The sequence below is a fragment of the Lissotriton vulgaris genome, chromosome 9 (genome assembly GCF_964263255.1).
Source record: "Lissotriton vulgaris chromosome 9, aLisVul1.2, whole genome shotgun sequence".
Classification (NCBI taxonomy): Eukaryota; Metazoa; Chordata; class Amphibia; order Caudata; family Salamandridae; genus Lissotriton; species Lissotriton vulgaris.
In genome coordinates, this window is record NC_141697.1 from 154926174 (window position 1) to 154950014 (window position 23841).

Genomic DNA, 23841 nt, shown 5'->3' on the forward strand with positions numbered 1-23841 from the left:
ATCCAGTTATTTTAGCTAAAAATACCTTGAGGTAAACCATAAGAATTCCTTTATTTGGTGGTAGTCTAGATACATATAAAAATACTTGTGTATGTTCACAGGACTTTATTGGGTACCATGACCCTTACACACTTTTCTTGTTCCAGCAGGTAGCCTAACTTGGTCTCGGGCATTCACCAGGTCTTATTTTAGGATCTATATGTAAATGTAAATGTAAATGAAGTGGCCTACCTTGCCTTATAAGATCAAAGGTAATTTACCTAATCCATAAAGGCCCTGTGCCTCATTATCTCTTCAGGGGCAGGAAACTCCTATTGTCGTACTTTCATCAAGGAGATTCGCCCTCTGTGTTCCTACAGTAATACAAAGGACGAATCTCCTTGACTTCCCTCTGTATTCCAGCGCCACAGCTACCAGGGGTGATCTCAAGTGTAAATTACTGAAAATTTTGACCAGACCTAAAAGTATAGTGCCTTTGTTTTTTGTGGTGGACACCAATCCACCACAATTAATAAATCACTTCCTCCCAATATGCATTGTTGAGGACATTGTCTCTATGTGGCACTGGGCGTGAGTTAACTTAATTCCTGCATTGGACACATTTGAATTGTCCTTTTGCTTGAATCAACATAATTGTGACTTCAGTTATACCTGGGGAGCTACTGTCTTTCATAATATTCTACATATCATCCAAATATTTTCCTCCTTGTTTGTCCATATTTTCACCTAGACGTTGCTTCTACTTTCATTAGGCAAAATGTGTGAAAAACGTGCAACCTTGGTGAACCATGGATCTAGTAATCACCATGGAGCAGTAACTTCTGATTAGGGGGCATTCATAATATATGCCCATACTGCTATCAACTACCCACAGATTGTGTTTAAGTATATAGAAATGTTTAGTGTTCAGACTGGCCAGGCTAATGGTGATGTTGGTGGTACTGGCAGTTTGCAGAGTTTTGACTGATCTTTGGTTTGTGTGGTCTCATGTTTTTCCCAGATTGGCCGCCTGGAGGGCTGTAGCAGAGTGGTTGGCATCTGCGGCACAGATGAGAAGTGCTCAATTTTGGTTAAAGAGCTAGGCTTTGACTCAGCAGTGAATTATAAGAAGGAGAAGGTGGAGGAGGATCTGCGCAGCTGCTGCCCGGATGGTGTGGATGTCTACTTTGACAACGTTGGAGGACAGATCAGCGACATTGTGATAAGTCAGGTTATTGGAGCTTATCTTACTTTCTGGGTGAACATTTTGTCACGCTCAGCTAGAATTCTGCTGTGCTGGTGCTTTAAATGTTTTTATTTGTTTCACCTATTCTGAAACTAAATAGACTGCACACACTGATATGTTTTATAACTTGGTGGACAATATTAGTAAGCATAGCAATCTGTATTAACTCTCTTTTTCAATAGGACATGTATTGAGTCTGCCACATATAAAATTTTAAGTATATGATTTTAAATATCCAATTTGCTTCTTCCCTGACCTTTAAAAAGACATTGTCATCTGGAGTGATTTCTACAGTATATGGGCTCTTTCTTTTTTAGCATGTGTTTAGAAACATCTCTACAGCCTTTTAAACAATTACAGTCATAATATGCACATTATTTGTAGAGAACATGCAATACAGGTTCTGTTTCCTTTATCAACAATATTTTGGGTTCTTTTCAGCAGCCGGTTTGCACATCCAGAAATGCCATTCATTAGATCATTTCAAAGAATGGACATGCTGATTTCAGAACATCTCCTTCTCTTACACAGCTAAAAATATGAAATCATAAACAGTTGCATATTACTTTTCATATGCATTTGTAATGATGAATTAGTGATGCATGTGTTTAGTTAGGACTTGGAAAGAGAAACAAAACTGCTTTGGTCAAAAAATGAATGAATGAATGAAAAATGTATTGTTCAGTGTTGGACTTGGCCCTTCTGGCAGGTCCGCCCCTGAGGTTTTTATGGTATATGTAACCTGGGGATGGTGATTCCCCCTCTGAGTGCGTGTGAAGAGAGAGCGACCTACCCTTCCATAGGAATACATGGGGAATGGATGAGTCCTCAGTAGTTCCCGATGCGTAGGGTGTGCAGGGTCAAGTCTGGTATGTATGAACTCGTGAGATTGAGCGCTGCGCAACGGTATATGTGGCATGAGTGTGTCTAGTGTAGAAGTCCCCCTTTTAGAAGTTGGTATATTTGTGGAATGTGTGCCTGGCGTATGATTGGCCGAGGCTGGCTGGTGAGCCTGGCTCCCAGGATCTGGGAGGGTCTGCCCCGGTGGTGAATGGAGTGTTTAGCATACTGATGTGAGGGGAGGAGTGAGCCTGGGTCTGCTTGTGGATTGACTGTCTGGGTTGAGTGTCATGAATGAGGCTGGGTTTTCCCCAGACAATGCTGGCTCCACCCCCTGGGGTGCGGCTGATGTTCCTAGCCTGGCCAGTGTAAAGAATCCCCCCTTAACCAGTTCCAGCTGGTTCTCTCCCTGCCTGCCCCTTCAGACCAAGAATGTGTGTATAAAAAGGGTGCTGTGACACTCTGGACTTGTTCTTGTTCTTAACTTGAATCTACCAGGGGCTGCTGCTGCTTGGGCTCAGGGTTGGCTTGCCTCCCTGGGCCCTGCCCTACTCCTGGACTAAGGATGGCCCTTTCCCCTTCTTGGCGCTGCTGGGCCCCCCTGAGGTCCTGGACTACCTATGGACTTTGTTATCCTGCATCTAGCGCTTGGGGAGCGCTGTCCCTTCTGCCCAGCGCCTGGAAGCGCTGATCCCTGCCTTCTACCGCTTTGGGGCGCTTCATTCATGCCCTAGCGCTGGGAGCGCTATATTCAACGAGCCGGTGCCCACCCGGCGTCTGCCCCGTACTGCAGAGGTTCTACAACCCCAGCGAGAGCCTACCTCGCTACTTGCTCCTTTAAAATTCTCGAGGGAGCCTGGCCCTCGTAATTTCCCCCGAGTCACCGCCGCCGGCCCGGGACCCCTCGTAATGCTATTCCCGGGCCGCGCTGGGATTGGCTGCCGGCCCGGGATTCCCCCCTAGCGTCATCCCCCAGGCCATGCCGTGATTGGCTGCCGGCCCGAGAGAAGGAGGGAGGCCGGCCGAGGAAAGGCGACGAAGCAGGAGCGGCGGGAGCCCACTCCGCGCTCCTGCGATACCCCCGTGAAGCTGCTGACCCCCCCCCCCCCGGGGCTCCCGAGAGAGAGAGAGCCCCGGAGCACAAGAAGAAGGCTGGCGCAGCCAAGGAGACCGGCGCACCAGAACCTGTGAGTGCTGCGGCGAGCAGTGGAGAGGAGGGGCGTCGGGGCACATTGTCGGTGCCCGCCCCCCCCTCGAGTGAACCCCCGGTTGTGCCCTGAGGCCCGTGAGGCCTCCCACGAAGCCGAGTCCCCCGAGAGGGACTCCGCCTGCTCCCACCTAGGGATTGAGCCCTGCGAGGCTCCACCTTTGGCCCCTTCATTCCTTGAGCCCCGAGAGGCTCCACCATGGTCCCTTGCCCCTGCGAGGCTCGGCCCCAGTACCTCGGTCCCCGAGCCCGTGAGGCTCCCCCCTGCTGCCTAATTATTCCGAGCCTGCGAGGCTCCAACGTGATGCCCCATCATCTACGGCTGCCCAGCACTTCGTGAGCAGCTACCACGTTTAGGTTTATTGTAGGCTACCTGCAGCCCACCCTGACATTGAGACTTTGGGCGTCCTAGCCCCGAAGGCCAGTTGGCCTGTTGAAAGTACTCGCTAAATGTTAACTGTGCTCCTTGAGAGTTATTCTGTGTTTCCTTCTTACAGGTACGTCTGTGGTGTTATGTACCTTGCCATTCCTTTCGTATGACCTTGCCTCATGTATGTCGATACTGGTTAGAGTGAGTTCTATTTCTAGTCCTATGAGACCCCGGGGCGTGACTTATTCGAATGCTAAGCTCCTGGTGATTATGTGTTCTAGTCCTAGTCCGAGGAAGCTCCCAGTTGTTATGTGTTCTAAATGCCAACTCCGTCATGGGCATATTCCTGGCAGTGGTCCCTTGGCCCTGCCCTGTACCATTTCCCTTGTAAACCCCTGCCGTGCCTCGAGCACATTGTAAAGTGTATGTTCCTATGTGTCCTTCTTAATACAAAGACTATTTTCATATATACTTGGTGTGGAGTTCCTTTTGTGGGAGGCCCGGGATGTTGTTGTTGGTGGGTGCGTGCGCAAATGCTTCACACATGTCCTCCGAGATAGGCCTGACTGCCCACGCCGCGTTACCTAGAGGGTGAGCAGGGGTCGACTTTACATAGGAGTGGCGGTCTCTGACTGGCTGTGGCGCAAGCCCTGGCCGGCCGGGGGTCCCATTTCCTACATTCAGTTAGTAAAAACTTACATTTAAAAACACCTTTATACAATTTTTTCTTACATGTCATGCATAATCAATTCTATATCCTTATTTACAAACCACATAATTAAAAAGTACTATTTATCAGTTCATAAAGACTAAAAAAAAACAATCCTCATTGGCCACAGTTAATCAGTTTCTTCTCCACTATTTCTATAAACTTCAAAAGTCTGAGAATGAATTGAAAACGTTCTCCTTGTAAACTGGCTATAACTGCTTGTCAATGTGTTTGTATCATTTGACTATTAAAGTCCGACCTCAGCAGCCTCCTACGTTCAACTATTAAAGCAGGACAGCTACAAATGATATGACAAATATCTTCTCTCTTGTTGTTACAGAGGCGACACGTCGACTCACTACTCATCTTTTTCCAAGCAGGGGCGTCTCCAAGAAATTGGCTATTTCCAAATCGAAGATTCATAAACTTCAACTTTGCCCTTTGGCTATTTAAGTCTCCTAGATAGCTCTGAGGTTTTAACATACTGTAGGAAGCAATAACTGTCCAAGCATGGGATCTCTTTGCCAATACTGTTTTATCCCATAACAAGGACAATTTTTTACTGCACCCATTTATTACTTTATTAAAAGCCACCTGTGAGAGTGGTAAAGCCCATAATTGTACCGCCTTAAACGTGTCTATTGCCAGTGTAAAATATTCATGGGCCTGCTTATGTTTACGTCACATATTGCCTCCCAGACCACTATCATAAGCGAGGAGTTATTATCCCTCCTAAGTTTATGGCAGAATTTTAAATAGGCTCCTAAGCTGTTTAGGTTCTGTCTTTTGAGTCAGAATTTCCGGTGAAATCTGCCGAGGAAGATTAAACAGGCGTCGATAGGTCCCTGTCACTAGTTTGTCTATAGTATTATCAGCACATCCTCTCAAAGTCTCTACTCCACATGTGAGAGATGGAACGTGTTTAACTGACATGAATTGTAATAATGGATTAAGGGAAAGCCCTTTTAAATTATTCTGGAGTGTGGCAAATGCTGCAATTAATGAATTATTTCTTCTCTGTAGTGCAGCGCACTGATTTTTACCCGAACTCCTAGCATCTATTATAATACCCTGATATCTATACTCGGAAACAGATTCTATGGCAGAACCTTCCATTCTCAATATAGGTCTTGCAGCAAACCCCCTTGTCACCAGCATTGTTTGTCTTTTTTAAGTTAACCTTTAACCCATGAGTAAAGGCATAATGAGCACTTTCACTAATTAATCTCTGCAACCCCACCTTTGTGTGACTTATTAATACAATATCATCGGCATACAGTAAATGCGAAACCTTAAAACCTGCCACAGTCGGGGAGTGAGAATTAATATCATTCAGCCCTGATGAGATATCAGCTAAGTACAAGTTGAATAAGGTAGGGGCCAAAACACATCCTTCCTTCAACCCGCCCCTTATTATCATTTCTTTTGACAGTACTGTACTCTGTCCCAACCTTACTCTGGTCCAGGTGTTGGTATTCAACAATTGTATCACTCTCAGCAAACTAGGTGCGATTCCCATTTTTGATAATTTGTTCCAAAGAATATTTCTTTGCACAGTGTCGAAAGCCAAGCTAAAATCAATAAAACACAAATGAAGATTCACCGAACGGCACCGGCCATATCAATTATGAGAACTAACATTTGAATGTTAACAATCGTCTCCATGCCTTTAATAATCCCTGTTTGGTCCCTTGGAAGTAGTTTACTGGCACCAACCCAAGCCGTTAGCTCTGCCAGCAAGCATTTAGCAAAAAACTTTGCTTCACAATCCATTAAGGCTATAAGTCTATAATTAGCAGGATCCGAGGCTTGATTAGCTTTGTAAAGCGGGGCCAAAATTGAGCCCCTCCATTTATCTGGGACTTCTGCCTTCAACAGAACATGATTAAATAGGATTGACAATTTCTTTGCCCAATGTTGCAGATTTTCTTTAAGTAGGGCTTGAGAAAGGCCATTTGGCCCTGGAGTACTACTCCGTCGGCTAGAACTTATAATTTTCTCCACTGCTATATGCTAGATCATTAGCCGGGTATTTTCCCTTAAATTGTCGTTGTAGTTGTCAGCTGTACCTTCTTCCGTTGGATTTATTATATTTCTTATGCCACCTGTCATGGATCCCAAATGCTTTTCCCAGACTTCTTCCGAAATATTTGTAGTTACTTATTGTTGTTTCCTACCATTGGCTTGATTTACCAGTTACTACTTTATTATACAGTTAATGAAAACTGTAATATACAAACATGACAATACATAATGGAATAAAAAAATTTAAAAAAACAAACAAAAAATAAATATATATATATAAAATCATGATCAGATTCTTAATGCAGAGCATTATGCAGTGCGGTTAAAATAATGTTAACAAACTTCCCAGCTCTTGCTAAGGCCTGGGCTGAGTTGTTGCTGAAACACATGGCCGATGCTTCCCTACAATGTCTCAGTGACTGTTCCCGGAAGACTGGAGTCAGTAAGCGGCATCGGTCTGAGGCAAAGAATGGGCAGCAGCATAACAGGTGAAGCCAGGACCCGTGTATGTAATTACAAAACCTACAAATGGGCTGCTCATTCCACCAAGCCCACTGCGGATTAAAGCCAAAAATTGACAGGGCAAGCAGCCTCATGTATAGTATTTTATTGCGAGTCTGCGAGTTAAGAGAATAGTTAAAATATGGTTGAGGTTTCCCCTTCATGTATGATTCGTTCAGAGCTGTGAAAAGGACGTTTTTGGAGAGCCCGGCAACGTCTGTCTGAAATGAAACAAAAGTGATTTGATTTGTTATTGTTTTTTTCCACGTTGACAGGGGAATGGTTGGATTAGTGAGGGAGGTGGCTTCAATCTTTAGTGTGGAAATGGCAAGTTGCAGCTGTTTGTGCCAAGGGGAAAGTTCATCCTTGAACACAGCTTGTAGTTGTTCTTTCATAGATTGTCCTGAAGCTCGTAGAGTGTGAATGTAGAGTTTGATCAAGTCTCCCAGTCAGTAAATGATTGCGCAGGTCAGACCCAGCTCGAGTCTCGTCCTCGACCTCCTTGCGTGTTGCGGGACAGAAAAGATTTTCTTATAGGCTCTTATTTGTAAATTTGCCAGAAATACGTCCATTTTTCCGGGGAATGCCAGATGGCCATAGGACACTGCTGGAAGTAGTTTGGCCCGTAGCACCCTTAGAATTGGTTCGGCTGTGAGACTGTGCAGGCGGCGATTCAAGAGCCTTAGGCTGTGAATGATCCCCATGCCTTTGGGCCTTAAATGTCTACGGTGTGCTGCTTGGTTTGCCTTTGCATTAAACCAGACTCCTAAGTAGTTGTAGCTGGTACAGGTCGCTATTTGAAGACCCTCAGCTCTCCAAGTAAGATTTTTCTTTTTTTTCTAGTTCCCAAAGATCATAATTTTGGTTTTGGATTCATTCATCAGAAGGTGGTTCTTTGTGTTGTACTTGTTAAGAGCAGTGAGCGATCTTTGCAGTCCGATTTTTGTGTGGTCCATGATAATGATATCATCGGCGTATTGCATTGTCTGTAGACGTGTCCCGCCCAGTTTTGGTGCGGCCAGGGCTGCGCCTGCCAGTTCTTTGGGAAGGTCGACGGAGTAGAGATTGAATAGTAGTGGGGCAAGTACACAGCCTTGTTTTAAGCCGTTTTTAGTTGCAATTTTTGTGGATAATGTTTTTGCACTTGTTTTGATCCTCACCCAAGTTTTATGATGCAAGGATATCAAAGCTGAGAGAAGTGGAGATGGTATCCCCCAGGAATTTAATTTGTACCATAGCGTCCCTCGGTTGACTCTGTCGAAAGCTGCACTGTAATCCACATAGCAGCAAAATAGGGGAAGCCTGACTGGGAGAAAGGCAGGATGTTGTTTTCGCTGACCCAATTTTCGAATTCCGCCAGTAAGACGCGGGCGTAAGCTTTGGCTTCAATGTCCAACAAAGCTATTAATCTATAGTTAGCCGGGTTTGAGTGGTTGTCCTTTTTATAGATTGGGTGTAATATTGAGCCCTGCCAAGAAGATGGAATTGTGGCTTTGAGGAAAGCTTGTCCAAAAAGAGATGTGAGGAGTTCTGCCCAAAACTGCCGAAATGTTTTAAAAACTGCTGCAGGTATTCCATTAGGCCCTGGTGCCCAGTCGTTCTTCATAGGACTAATGATCTTGCTTACTGCGATTTCAGATGTAGCCAGGCCCGGTGTTTTTCCATTGAGTGGTGATTGGGGCGGGAGGGAGTTAACAGCTCCCCTGCCCCGCCGTTATAAAGCTGATTGATATGCTCCACCCCATTTTCTTTAGTCTGGCTGTTGTTGCTGAGCTGGTTAATGTATCTCCAGAATCGGGCCGAATTTTTTTCTTTTAGGAGGGAGAACATTTTTATCCAGGCTTCCTCTATACGTTTAGTCCGGTTCCCATGCGCGTTTCTTGCTAGCTGCTCGACGTGGCCTTTTTGTGGCTCGCTGAGCTGCTCTTGCTCCTTTTTTCCTTCCATTTGGGCTGTTTTGCCTCTTCCATTTGTTTTCAGATGTTTCCTGGTTTGAAGCTTGGTTAGGAGCATTTGGCACCCGTTTTTCCTGAGTGTCAGATGGGCCCCCCAGAGCCAGATGCAAGTCTCTCAAGAGAATGGGCCAGTTATTTAAGAATGCTTGAGGGCCAGTAGAGATTTTTGCTTGATCATTTTTCGTTACCCAGTCAGCCAGTTTTGAGTCTAAATTAATGGACCATTTAATCCTGCATAAGATTTGTTTGTTTTCCTCATCCTTGGATTCGCCCGTGGGAGTAAATGGAAAGGCAAAAGGATGCTCTTAAAGGTCTGTGATCGCTCTCGGTTCGATGGTCGATGTTAAAATCATTTAGGTGAAGGGCTAGCGTGTTTACGATGAACAAGTAATTGATGATAGAGATGTTCCTGAAGGTTGGAGGTGGGACCCATGTGTGGTAGTTTGCTTTTCTTAGATTAAGGGCAGATAAATTAGAGCTGGCTTTAAATAAAGCTTGCAGAAGCGCGACCTCTTTAGCATGATTCTTTTCATTTTCTGGTTTATCAAGCGATCTATTGTTGAAGTCCCCAGCTATAAGAGGGTTGTGGTTGGGGTATTTAATGAGAAAGTCTCCAGTTGTGGCGGCCAGGTCGTCCAGGGCTTGATTTCTCGGGTGCAAGGCAGGATTAACATAGCAATTAAATAGTAGCAAACGGACGGGTTGTTATGATTTTTTAGTCCGTTGATGCATACTACTTGAGTTCCGGATGGATCAGATCCTATCATGGTTGCTTCCAGTATGCACAAATGCTTGATGTAAACAGAGAGGCTGCCCATTGGCAGCCCAAAGATGTTCTGTCTCATTGCTGGGACCTGAATATCATAGTATCCAGGAAGGGCGGTGATGGTGGTTGCCCATGTTTCCTGGAGGCAGATTAGGTCGCCGCTTTGGAGGTACTGTACAGCCGAGTTGTTCTTAATCAATATCTGGAGGCCAGCCACATTCCAGGAAATGATTGTAAAGCAGTTGTTTCGATTGTTCCGGGTGTGATCCGTTTTGCCTTTAGGGCAGTCAAAGATGCCGTCGAGTTGGCTGTCGGCTGTTTTCGCCCTGGTGTCCAGATTGGTGGTTGATGGCCTGAGAGCTGGAAAAGGCCCTTCTCTGATTAGTTGAGCAAGTAATCCTCAGATGTTCGATCTGAAGAGGAATGTTGGCCGGATGGTATCCGGAGCCCGGGTCTTCCCTGCATTTTAAGATGGAATGGGTGTTTTGCGAGTTTTTAGCTAGAAAATGGGGGTATCTATCCTCTGGTAGGTGCCTGATCTCAATGCCCCAGTCTGCGAGTTGATTTGCTTCACGTGGCAATGCTGTCAGGTGTGTCTGTTGATTTAGCCCCACCACTGTTGAATCGTCGTGGGAGTCTCCTGGCAGACTAAGGAATTTCACCCAGGCGATATCTGCAGATCCTATATGATCCAGTGATGGGATATGGTTAAACAGGCGCAAAATGTTACCTCTGTTCAGAACATCGTGGTTACCTTTGGCGTGGTATCTTGGTGTAAGTACAACCTCCACCTCTCCTGATTTTGGACGGCTACTGTTCATTGAGGTAACCGATGTAGCTTGACTATCAGGCACAGGTATTGGCCTATGTATTAAGAGGGTACTGATAGCCGTAGATCCGCGAGGGGAAGTTGCCGCCTGTTGGTGTTCCATGTTTATATTATTAGTAATGGTGGAGAGTGGTTGCTCGATAGCCTCCGGATGTGGCCTTAAGGAAGTGATTGACATTGGTGGTCCGAGAGCGGGACTTATCCTTACGCCTGAGCCTCCCGCGGGTTCAAGACCGATTGCCTTTGTGCAGTCCTTGCCATTCGAGTTGTTATGGGGGCAGGTAGGAGAGGCATTAAGGGGAGACGCATCCCGGGTTGGGTCTTCGGCGGAGCTCTTAATCTTTAGTGGTTTAGATTGTAAGTTAATTAATGCCGCTTCTACGTTGTTCTTGCTAAATGTTTTTTTCATGAAAATTGGGTAAAGCTTGGCTGAGCTGGTAGCTGATTTGGTTGTATGTGTGCAAGCAGTGAAAGATGCTGCTCGATTTTGGATTTTTCCCTCTTTTGCGCTTTCTTTAGTTTTTTCTTTGCTTTCCTGGAAAGTGGGGCTGCCTTGTGATTGAGCGCTGGGGCAGCTACAAGATCTTCTATTGTTTGAGAGCTGGTTGAGAGATGGGATACAGAGGGTGTAGTACGCATTAGAAATGTTGAGGTAGGAGCAGCAAGTGAGGTCAAGTGCGAATTTTTTATTGGACTATCGGTGAGGTCAGCAGGTGAATTGGCTAAATTATTAGTTGGTTCCATTTTTTTTTTTTTGTAAATATCTTTTTATTGCAGCAAGGTAAGTGATACATACAGTATATTCATGCCATTTCCGTTGGCGCTCAATTAATGTGCAGCTTCCCCACCTCCGTGTCACACAGCCATTCAGCTCACACCCCGGAGGTTGAGCGGCAATATCATGGGGAAAGAGCTGCGCTGGAGAATACTGTGCTGGTCAATAAGTTCCAGGTGTTTTGGAAATGGCAGTGCTGCTTTTCAGTCCTCACGCTCCCTCCTCCGTGCCCCATGTCCAATTGAACCAAGAGTCACTCTGTACCATTACTGATCAACCAGCCCCCCTGTACCCCCCAACTCTCCCATCCCCGCCTACTCCCCTTCCCTCGCCCAGAGCCGCCCACCGGCTCCGTCATGCCCGTCTTCCAGTGTTTGCGGTTCGCCGCTGTTAGCGCCGCGTGAAGGAGGAAGTCCCCTCCCGCCAACTCAAAGCGGTCATTCAGGAGGTCGAAGGGCAACAGTACCCCGTCTTCGTAAAGGTCACCCATGGATGACAGCCCCTGCAGGTCCCAACCACCTAGCCCGCGTCACGAGCCTCCGTGCGGTAGTGCCCCGCAGAGTTTGAGTGGGATCTCAGGTGCATACGGAACCGTGATACCGCCCCTTCGGCGATATCTGTTCCAGCATTTTCGGGCTGTTGCAAATTCCTGAGTGAGGTGGAAATCTCCCATCGGGAGTCCCAGGACAATCCGGGACAACACCTGGACTGGGCCCGCCGGTTCTCCTGATCCGTCCTCCCCTCTTCTGGCTCTTGCCACCCATTGCGATAGCCACTGCAGTTGCGCCGCTAGATAGTAGAGCTCATAGTCTGGCACTGCCAACCCTCCATCCGCCCGAGGGCGGAGAAGCGTGTGATGCGCCACCCTGAGCCTGCCCGCTCCCCACAGAAAGCCAATAACCATCGACCCCAGCCACCGAAAGTAGCTCGCCGGGATCCAGATCGGGAGGGCCCCGAAGAAGTAAAGCAGCCGCGGCAAGGTCACCATCTTGAGTAGCGCCACTCTCCCCATGAGTAACAATGGGAGCGTGCTCCAAAAGTCAAAGTTCCCTTTAGTGTGTCTGATTGCCGACCCGATATTTCCCTCAAGTATATCCGCCCTGTCATGGAAGATCGAGGTGCCAAGGTATCGCAGGCTCCTCTCCTCCCACGTCACACCCTCTGTGGTTTGTGGGCATACTCTCCGTGGGCGGGCTGGGAATAGGTGGGACTTCGCCCAGTTCACTCGGAGGCCCGATACTCTGCTCAGCGATTGTAGGAGGGTCTTAGCTCCACGCAGGGAGTCAGCCGAGTCCGCCAAGAACATCAGCAGATCATCTGCGTACAATGCGATGTGGTGCACCTGTCCATAAATGTCCAGTCCCCGAAACGCCCGGCCCAGCCGGGCTCGCGCCGCAAGGGGTTCGACAGCCAGGGCGAACAGTAGGGGGGAGAGAGGACATCCCTGGCGGGTGCCCCTGCCCACCACACACATCTCAGAGATAACCCTCCCAGTTCTGACCCTCGCCGTCACGTTCTGGTAGAGCAGCATCGTCCAATTCACAAAGCCCTCGCCGAGGCCCAGTGCGCGCAGGACGTGGAAGAGATAAGGCCATTCTAGGCTGTCAAAGGCCTTCTCCATATCGACAGCAAACACCACTGCCTCGTCGCCGTCATAGGTGTCAGCCTCCAGTACATGTAGGAGTTGTCGCATGTTAAGCGCCGTGTTGCGGGTCGGGATGAAGCCCGACTGGTCCGCGTGAACCAGCATGGGCATGTGGGGGAGCAAACGCGTCGCCAAGATTTTACTTAAAATCTTGTAGTCCAGGTTGAGCATGGACAGTGGGCGGTACGCCGTTCTGTCCCACGGTTGCTTGCCCGGTTTCAGCAGGGGGACGATCAGCGCCTCCCCAGTGGTCGCAGGTAGGCGACCCAGCCGCTTCGACTCGTTGTACAGCCACCTCAGCCGGGGCGCAAGGAGATCAACATAGGTGAGATAAAATTCCGTAGGGAATCCATCGGTGCCCGGCGTCTTGTTCCTCGCCATGCTCTTGATGGCGACTCGCACCTCTCTCTCCTCGATCTTGTCCCCGAGCCGCTTCGCGTCCTCCTCTCCCAGCTCCGGCAGCTCAAGATCCTCCATAAAGGCCTGGAATTCCTCCAGCGATGGGAGGACCCTGCTGCGGTAAAGCTCTGTGTAGTAATCATAGAATAACTCATTGATCCCTTGTTGATCAAATCGCGCCGCCCCCGCGTGGTCCCTGAGCTCAAGGATGACCGAGCCCCGGCTAGTCGGATTGGCCAGCCAGGCCAGAAGAGCTCCTGACTTGTCGCGTTCCGAGTGCGCTCGTGTAAGGTAGGCCTTGTAGTCAAAGCACCGGAGGCGCTCCACCGTCGCCGCCACCGCCTCTCGCGCCTGTAGCAGGGCCTCGTGTGTGTCCGGTCGTTCAGGCCTTGCCCTCTCCAGTCCCCGTAATTTCTCGTCCTCCCTCGCGATGTCCTCCAGTAACGTTCTCCGCACCCCCGATGACGTCGCAATGCATTGACCCCGCATCACAGATTTGAAGGCGTCCCACTCCGTCGCGGCTGAGCCCGCCGTGCCCGCGTTTACCTGGAAGTACGCTTCGATGCCCGAGGCTATTGTGGTTCGGAAGAGCTGGTCGTCTAACGCCTCGGGGTGGAGTTTCCAAGCTGGGATCCTCGGGCGGTATTGTGACCAGCGCATCCGCACGAGTAGTGGGTTGTGGTCAGAGATTGAGCGCGTGAGATACTCACTGTGGCACACCTCTGCGTGCACGTCCTGGGAACTCAGGAAGGCATCTATGCGGATGTGCAATTCATGGAGAGCGGAGAAGAACGAGTAGTTCCTGTCCGACGGGTGGTTAGCCCTCCACGAGTCGAGCAGTCCCCACTGGCGTTGCCAGGCGGAGCGCGCAAGTGCCAGTTTGCCAGCTGGTGCATTCGGTAGGGGGGGGGTGCGATCTGTCCAGGGCAGTGTCAGTCACACTATTAAAGTCGCCGCCCAGGAGCAAGGGTTCCACTAAGAACGGGGCCAGTTTGTTGGACAGCAGGGAGAGAAATGCCGGCTGGTCCACATTCGGGGCGTACAAACAACCCAAATTAAGGTCCCTCCCATCTAGTTTGCCTCGTACCATTATGTACCTCCCCTCCGGGTCAATTACCTGTTGTGTGCACTGGAAAGGAACCCCCGCCCGTATCCAAATGGCCACCCCCCTAGCATAAGCAGAGTAGCCAGTGTGGTAGACTTGCCCCCTCCAACGTCGTTGCAGCGCCTTCCCTTCCTTAGCTAGCAGATGCGCTTCCTGAAGGAAGGCGATGTGAATGCCCCACCTGACTAAATAGGAGTGGATCTTGTGTCGCCTATGCATCAAATGCATCCCCCTTACGTTCCATGTGAGACATTTGTAGCCTAAGTCGGATCCCATTGCAGAGTCCACCGTGTTCTATCTACCCTCTCAGTGACCCCCCCCAGCACACCCAGGTCCCACCCCCGTCCCCCCCTAACCTGTGCAAACAAACTACCCCAACTCCCACACCCCAGGACAGACAACCAACATGGAAACCCCATCCAAACTCAAGTAGCAAAGACGTATCACAGTAGAATAGGGCTAGAGTGGCCGTGACGCCGACCCCAGACAGGCCCGAAGCCCTCCGCCCCCGCCCCACCCCCCCCCAAAAACACTCAGGAGAGGCCTCCCGACTCTTCCCTCCCCCAAGATCTCAGTGATAAGTCCCAGGGGGTATCCGCACCTCACTGCATAGCGTCCGGAAGCGGCCCCCATCCATACCCCAGTACCTTACATATGCGGCCAGTGTCCTGCGATCTAGATCAGCCAAGAATTCCATCTGCTGTTTGGGGAGTCACCACCGGCAGGTCCGCCTCTGAGAGCTCGTGCCCACTGCTGGAGCAAGGGCTGGAGCACTGACCTTCGACTGCTCCGATGCGCTACTGGAGGGGCTGGCGTCTCCCTGGCTGATGGCCGCCACTGCCAGCACCGCCTTGGCTCGTTCCTGCTGCCATCCCGACGGGGAGCCAGATCGTCGTGTCGGCGTCGTTTCAGTGGAACGTCTCCTGGGTGAGGTCCCCGGCGGGGGATCGGCGCACGACTCCCCTCTGGCATCCAGCCAGCTCCAAGCCTCCTGTGGTGTTAGGAAAAAGTGGGTGTGCTCCCCAGCAATTACCCTCAGCCGCGCCGGGAACAGCATAGCATAGGGCAGCTGCAGCGACCTCAGTTTCCGCTTGACCGCCAGGAAGGAGGCCCTTTGTTTTTGCACGTCTCTAGTGAAGTCCGGGAAGACCATGACCCTGTTATTGTCGACTCTCAGGTCCGGGAGGCCCCTCACCCTCCGCAGGATGTGGTCCCTGTCTCTGAAGTGCAGGAGACGCAGTACTATCGGACGCGGCGGTCCACCCGGCTTGGGGGGGCGCGCAGGGACTCTGTGTGCGCGCTCAATGGCAAAGAACGGGGAAAGTCCTTCTGGGGCTACCTCAGTCCGCAGCCAGCCCTCCAGGTAGGAGACCGCATCCTGCCCCTCCACTTTTTCGGGGACCCCCACGAGGCGGAGGTTATTGCACCGAGAGCGCCCTTCACTGTCCTCAGCTCTGAGCTCCAGCACTCGTACCTTCTGCGCCATCTCCGCCAATGATGTCTTTAGATCAGCTACGTCCCCAGGCAGACTTTTCAGGGTTACCTCCGAGGTCGCCACTCGCTCCTTCAGCTTCCTATGGTTGTCCTTCAGCAAGGTCAGGTCCGATCCGATGGTATCCATGCGCTTTTCAAGAGCTTCCCGCGACTCCATGATCGCCTGCATGATGTCCCCCAGGGAAGGATCCCGTGGGTAGGCCGAGCTCCCCGCTCCAGGCCCCGGTGTATCTTCTTCCACGAGGTGGCCCGGGTCATCCAGCTTCAGGGCTTCAAAACCCTTCTTTCTGCCTCCCCGCACCATGCTGGCGGGCAGCTAGGTTCGTGTGCCCCTGCGGTGGCCGCCGGTGCTCCCGCTCTCCACACCAGCTCCGTCACCGGCACTCAGCTCTCGCACGCCTCTGGGCCCGTGTCAGGCGGGGTCCAGGTCTATAAGCAGCCCAAGGATCAGGTCCCGCTCCACCAGGTCTGTGTGGTACCAGTGCTCTGCGTTCGGTCGCTTGGCGCCTGCAAGTACCAGTCTCGATGCAGTTCCCGGTACACGGGCGTCTCTGGCCAGGCAGCTGCCTCTTCCCGCCTTCAGACCAGGTGCCTCCCAGGAGTAGGCAGCCGGTGCCTCCGCTTCTACTCCTCACCGTCGCTGTCCGAGCGCCACTGGCTTGCTGGTGATGTGGGCTCCGCGACTATCCCACCATCAAGAGGGTGGACTCAGTACCCCACGAGGCCCCAGGGACTCCGCAATCGGCAGCCAAGGCAGTCACTGACACTCGGGCGGCGCCATCTTGGGGTCAGGCAAACCGGCCGTCCCTCGCCCTCCGGTCCCGCTTACTCTGTGGCGCCAGCCAGTGCTCCTCACCTCCGATGGGTGCAAGGGGGCCTCCGCTGACAAACGGCCAGCTGCCACAGCGTCTCAGGGCTCCTCGTCGCTTCCAGGGCTCTCCCGCTAGGCGTTTCAGGCCGGGACGGCGGCCGCCATTTTGGGCGCTCGTTTCTCCGGGTGCCTCGCTCTCTGCCAAAAGTTCTGCGAGGGCAGTTACAGGGGCCCCCAGACCTCCAGGTTCCCCCTACGCGCTCCTGATACCCTCCTGGATACTTTTGTGGGCTCGGGGTCCGAGCCGGGGCGCAGGATATGTGGTGGTGCGAGGCGGGCGCGGAGGAGCTCCGGAGACCCGCTTCCACCTACATTTAGGGGTGTGGTGGTGATAGTTTGTCCCACTAGATAGTCTGTACAGCTGTGGAGTGGACTCCAGGGTTCGCTCGATTTTGATTTCGAGTTGTTGTAAAAAAGATGCTGAAAATTTTCCCGGATCTTGTTTTTTTGGGACAACGGGAGAACATGTGTCGGTGTTCAAAGGGGAGACTTGCCTAGTAGGTGAGTGAGCTTGTTGTATTATTGCCTCGATTGTTATTGATCTAGCATGCCCGCTGGAGGCCGGTTTAAAGCTGTCAGTGTCAAGTAATGAGTGGGGAGCTGCTGGGGCAGAGCCTATGATGGTGTTGAATGCCGAGTCTGGGCCCGAGCACAGTTGAGTAGGACTGTTAGTGAAGACTCCCTATGGGTTAAATTACGGGAAGCAGTTTGTAAGCGTCAAGTTAGTACATTCTGGACACTTATTGGGGAAGGTTGTGGATTAAGATCCAGACCACTACCAATCCCAATTAAAGAACAAATTTGGGTCAGGTTTATTTCGAATTTCCGAAAAGGATATTGAATTTGCTATTAAAGGCTTGCGTTCCTCTGGAGCAATGGGTCCAGATGAGCTTCCCATTTCAGTTCTAAAACAAAATAGTGAGATGTGGAGCAAAATTCTTTTCCCGATTTTCTACTTATGTTTCACCCGTAAATTGGTTCTCCCCTCTTGGAAGGGGAGCATATTGGTCCCCCTGCATAAGAAGGGAAAACGGGACGTCCCAAATAATTACCGTCAAATTGCCCTTTTGGATGCCATAGGTAAGGTATTTGCGAAATGTTTGCTTAAGAGATTAATGATTGGGTGGTTGAGGAGGAAATCTTGCCCCTTGAGCCAACGGGTTTTAGGCAAAGGCACGGTACTATGGACAATTTGACGGCTTTGCAGATCATAAGTGAAAAGTATATCAAGGTCCGAGGAGGGAGAGTCTATGGAGCGTTCATAGACTTCTCCACAGCTTTTGACAAAGTAGATCGGTCTTTGCTGTGGAGGAAGTTATCGGACCTTGGTATGCCGTCCATTCTTCTGGATTTAGTTCAGGCTCTCCATTCTAACACCTGGTGTAGAATCTTGTTAGGTGGGGAAAGAGGATTATCCCAAGTAATCCCCACTGCCAATGGGTTAAAACAAGGTTGTTTATTGGCCCCTTTATTATTCTCTCTTTATATATCTGATCTTCCTTTTGTTTGTCCACAAGTGAAGGAATTGCACCTATGTTGGGGGGTTCAACAATTATTTGTCTGTTATATGCCGACGATATATTAATTCTGGACTTGACACCAAAAGGATTAAATAATCGCCTGCAGGCGCTTTATGCATATGCTGAGGCACATTATTTGAAGATAAATGTATCAAAAAGTAAAGTAATGTACATGACGGGAAGGAAAAAAACAAAATATGTGAGTTTTCCCTGGTCTGTAGGGGGACAGAGATTAGAAGTGGTAAAATCCTATGTCTTCCTCGGAAAAACTATTGTTGGTAATCTAAGCGATAAGGCTCACATAGCAAACAACACTTGGAAAGCAATTGTTCAAGGTAAAAGTCTATTCTCCCTTTACAATTCTACAGGTAAAAGACACTTTGCTATCTTGTTAGAAGTTTACCGCGCTAAAATCCCAGCATCACCACTATATGGTATTGAATTACTAGATATAAGTGATTGGGGTTTCTTAAATTCCACGGAAGGCAAAGTTCTGCGGTATCTGACTACAGTTAATACATCATGTTCCACAGCTGCCCTCAGGCTGGAATTTGGCCTGCGCAGCAGCTGGGTTCAGGGACTAGCAGGGATAGTGCGATGGGTCTTTAACCTAGCTAGGGGAGAATCTGGTACTTTAGGACATCTTATCCAAAAAGAACTGTTAGGATCCTTTAAAGAGCATTCCTTAATTGTGAAAAACTTTAGAACCGCAGTTGATCTTTTACAACTTGATGAACCAGTTTTATTTTCTTTATCCACATATCAACTGAAATCCATCTTGAAGCTGGCATCTTGGGAATTAAGCTTTGAGATGGATAGGGAAGCTCGTATTTTTAAGAAAGATGTCTCCAGGATCATAGATACCAGTCTAATAAAGAAAGCGCAACCATACGTTACCTGGAATCTTCCTAATGGTGTGCGCAGATTTCTGTTATTATTAAGGCAGGATCTACTTCCTTTGAATACATTATTGTCCAGATGGTATGGCTCTTCAGCTAGATGTAATCTTTGCAATGACTCTATCCAGGATACTAACCATGTGCTTTTTGTATGTCCAGTTTTAACCCCTTATAGGCGTAAATGGCTAAGACCAATTTGTCTTCAATTAAGTATTCTCTCAGCCTCTGCCCTGTTAGATTCTATCTATATTCCTCCCAATGAAATATTTTGCTATAACATTTTTAACTTTTTAAAAATTTTCTTAGAAATATATTAGAGGGTTTTAACTGTTTTCTTTTTTTGCAATTGTTATCTATAAATGTGTTCTAAATGTATTTGTGCATGTTGTTTCCTTATGTGGATCTCTTTTGAGTTCCAAAATCATAAATAAATAAACTTGAAACTTGAAAACTAGTGATGTCCATGCTATGATGAGAGAGCGACCGACTGTTAGTCTCCGTTTGGCAGGGGCCCTGGGTAGTTGTTGCAGAAGGAGAAGAATCATCCCAGGCGCTTGAGCTGTTTCCTAAATGGTCTGTCCTGTCGTTGGCTGGTGCGTTGTTTAAAGACCGTGAAGGCAAATAATTAGTAATGAGGCCTGTATTGATAGGTTTTCGATTATTCGATAGCTTGGAGGTCCCAGGGAGATTGCCTGGGTTTGGGGCATTTGTGCAGAGTGTGCTTGAGCCGTTCATTGTTGATCCTGCTAAGGCAGCACCACTGTTGGCGTCTGAGGCTGATTTTGACCTGGTGACTGGAATCCGTATTGGCATCTTGGGGCATGTGCAGCTTAGTTTGTTGGTTAGTTAGTCCTTGGATGGTAGGGGAAGCTTTAGATGGCCTTAGGTCGTGGGCTCGCGAAGACTAGGGAACCAATGCAGTTTCTCCTGTTGTGCCCCAGTGCTCTGGGATGCCTTCGCCCCTGACATCGCCATCGCTATCCCTGACGACTATAAGATCACACGCAAGGACCGCACCGACCATACAGGAGGAGGAATAGCTATCGTCCATAAGAAATCCATCCGCATCTCTACCAGCTCCGACGCCAACCTCGCTAACTCCGAACACCTTCACTTCCAGATCCACATCGACCCCAAGACAACTCTTAGAGGCACCCTCCTCTACAGACCTCCAGGACCCCGCGCAAAATTCAGTGAAGACATCACGGACTTCATCACCCCACACGCGCTCCCTTCCAAAGACTACATCCTTCTGGGAGACCTCAACTTCCACCTTGAAAAGATCAACGACCGCAACACCGCCACCCTCTTAGACAACCTCGCCAACCTCGGACTTAAACAACTGGTCACTTCCCCCACCCACATCGCAGGTCACACACTCGACCCCATCTTCACCTCCAGCAACCATGTCTCCTTCAGCCACACTACGGATCTCCTCTGGACTGACCACAGCTGCGTTCACTTCACCTACAATAAGCCGAAACCCATCATCCACCTACAACCAACTCTACAAAGAAACTGGAACAAAATCACCACGGATCAGATCTCCACATCGCTCCTTCGAACCTCCCCAGCCCTCTCTTCTAACGCCAACGAAGCCGCCTCCAACCTCACCCTTTGGTTATCCAACACCGCCGACACCTTAGCACCACTGAAAAAACGTCAACACAAACTTGGCAACAAGAAGGCCTCATGGTTCAACGATGATCTCAAGAAGTCCAAGAAACTGTGCCGCTCCCTTGAAAAGGCCTGGAAAAAAGACCCATCCACTAGCAACAAGGACGCCTTCAAAAGCGCCACCCGCACTCACCACCAACTGATCCGAAAAGCCAAGAAAACAGCATTCAAGGATCGACTTGACAACAACGCCCACAACAGCAAGGAACTTTTCAACATCGTCAAGGAATTTTCCAACCCCTCGGCCAACTCCAACGACATCACCCCCTCTCAAACCCTCTGCGACTCCCTAGCCTCTTTTTTCCACAACAAGATTGCTGACATCCACAACAGCTTTGACAACCAACCCGGAAGCCAACCCACCCTACCATCTGCTGACCATCTTCCCCCCGTAAACACCCTTAACGCCTGGAACCCAATCTCCACTGAGGACACCATCCGCCTGATGAATTCCATCCACTCTGGATCCCCCACAGACCCATGCCCTCACCACATCTTCAACAAAGCAGACTCCGTCATAGCTCCGCACCTCCGAGACGTCATCAACTGCTCCTTCAACTCCGCTACCTTCCCAGAAGACTGGAAACACGCTGAACTCACCGCCCTTCTGAAAAAACCCACAGCGGACCCCACCGAACTCAAAAACTACCGCCCCATCTCGCTTCTTCCATTCCCGGCCAAAGTCATCGAGAAAGCCGTCAACAACCAGCTCGCCGCCTTCCTCGAAGCCAACAAATCACTCGACCCCTCACAATCTGGTTTCCGAGCCAAACACAGCACTGAGACCGCCCTCATCGCAGCAACAGACGACATTCGAACTCTACTGGACAATGGAGACACAGTCGCCCTCATCCTCCTCGACCTCTCTGCAGCCTTCGACACAGTCTGCCACAGCACCCTTCTACAACGCCTCAATAACATCGGAATCCAAGGAAAAGCACTTGAATGGATCACCTCATTCCTCACCGGAAGAACCCAGAGAGTCCGCCTCCCACCATTCAAATTCGAGGCCTCTGAAATCATCTGCGGCGTACCTCAAGGATCCTCACTCAGTCCCACCCTCTTCAACGTATACATGAGCCCCCTCGCGGCCATCGCCCGCCAACACAACCTCAACATCATCTCTTACGCGGATGACACTCAACTGATCCTTTCTCTCACCAAGGACCCCAGCACCGCCAAAAATAACCTACACGAAGGAATGAAAGAAGTCGCCGAATGGATGAAACACAGCCGTCTGAAACTGAACTCAGACAAAACAGAAGTCCTCATCTTAGGTACATCCCCCTCTGCATGGGACGACTCCTGGTGGCCGGAAGCCCTCGGAAAAGCACCCATCCCGACAGACCACGCACGGAACCTTGGCGTCATCCTGGATTCTTCGCTCTCAATGAACAGACAAGTCAGCGCCGTATCCTCTTCCTGCTTTAACATTCTTCGCATGCTCAGAAAAACATTTCGCTGGATCCCCTCCGAAACAAGGAAAACAGTCACCCACGCTCTAGTCACGAGCCGACTGGACTACGGAAACACCCTCTACGCAGGTACCACCGCTAAACTCCAGAAGAAACTACAACGAATCCAAAACGCCTCAGCCAGGATCATATTAGACATCCCGCGCAACGAACACATCTCTGGCCACCTGAAAGACCTCCACTGGCTACCCGTCAATAAGAGGATCACTTTCCGACTGCTTACCCACGCACACAAATCACTCTACGACATCGGACCAGATTGCCTCAACTCTCGACTGTCCTTCTACACCCCCTCCCGCCAACTTCGCTCTTCCAGCCAAGCCTTCGCCAATGTACCTCGCATCAACAAGACCACCATGGGAGGCAGATCCTTTTCATACCTGGCTGCCAAAACATGGAACTCACTCCCCGCTTACCTTCGCCTCACCCAGAATCACCTAGCGTTCAGAAAGCAGCTTAAAACGTGGATATTTGACAAATAATCCTCCTCCCCTTCCTAAGCGCCTTGAAACCCTCTGGGTAGGTAGTGCGCTATACAAATTTTATGACTTGACTTGACTTGACTGTGCGTCCAGCCCGGCTCTGCTCTCCCACACTCGCCTTTGCGCTTTAAGCTTAAGCTTGCGTCTAGAGCGAGAGCCTGCGACAGTCAGCCAGCGGCAGGGAAGAGAGGTCTAATGGAGTTGGCGGGCAGAGGTGGGGGGGGGACCCCTCCTTACTAGCCCTTTTATCAGATCAGCTCGGTAGTTCCTTGCAGGGGCGTAACAAAGGCCCCCACAGACCCTGCGGTGCGGGGGGCCCCTGAGCTCCAGGGGGCCCCTAAGCGCTCTCGCTGTACCCTTACACTTACAGACGCGGCGCCGCCGGTGGCTTGAGCGTGCTGCTGCAGCAAGCTTGGGGCTTGCAGCAGTCTGCTGGCACCCTCACCCAACTGCTTGCTACAATCATAGTTCCCTAGTTTACACAAATTCTATTTGAGCTTAAAAGGCACCAGAGCCGCGCTCTGTGGGCTGCTGGCAGCGTGAGGCCCCGGGCTTGCGAAATCAGCAGGGATAAAAGCCCTATCGTTGAAGTGAGGCACAGCCGTTACTGATTATATGGACGGTGGGCTGTGCTGCTAAATGATGTGCAAAGTACTTGATAGTGCCAGAGCTGGAAGGATGGGACAGGGTTTGCTGTGCTGTTGGAGTCAGAGACACTGTGATAGCAGACACATTCTCCGGACTGCCCCTCGAGAGCATTGACTGCACCACTAACATTCCCTGCACATTTCTAGGCAATATTCGATTTTCTGTACTATAATTTTTTTTATTCCTAAACATCCCATAACTATTCTATTTATAGTTCTAAGATGTATGAAAAAAGTATTCTGGCCCTGGGTGCCATCGGGCTGAGTTAATGGCACTGGCACTGGGAATCAAACTGGTCCAGCCCTTGGCTCTCCTTGTTTCGAGGCATTGTTTGCAGGTGTGTTAGTCCAATTAGTTAAAATAGTTTATATGCTTTGATATATCCAAGTACAATTATGGACATGAAATAAAGAAAAGTATTTCT

General features: G+C 49.7%; 1 protein-coding gene across 4 annotated transcripts in view; it reads left to right on the forward strand.

Moving 5' to 3' along the window:
- PTGR2 (prostaglandin reductase 2) overlaps positions 1 to 23841 on the forward strand; it is a 465729-nt gene that overhangs the window by 407836 nt on the left and 34052 nt on the right. For all 4 annotated transcript variants that reach the window (XM_086937253.1, XM_086937255.1, XM_086937256.1 and 1 more), the window contains one exon: positions 1001 to 1210. In XM_086937253.1, the coding sequence (XP_086793379.1) occupies positions 1001 to 1210 (210 nt within the window). The remainder of the gene's footprint in view (positions 1 to 1000; positions 1211 to 23841) is intronic.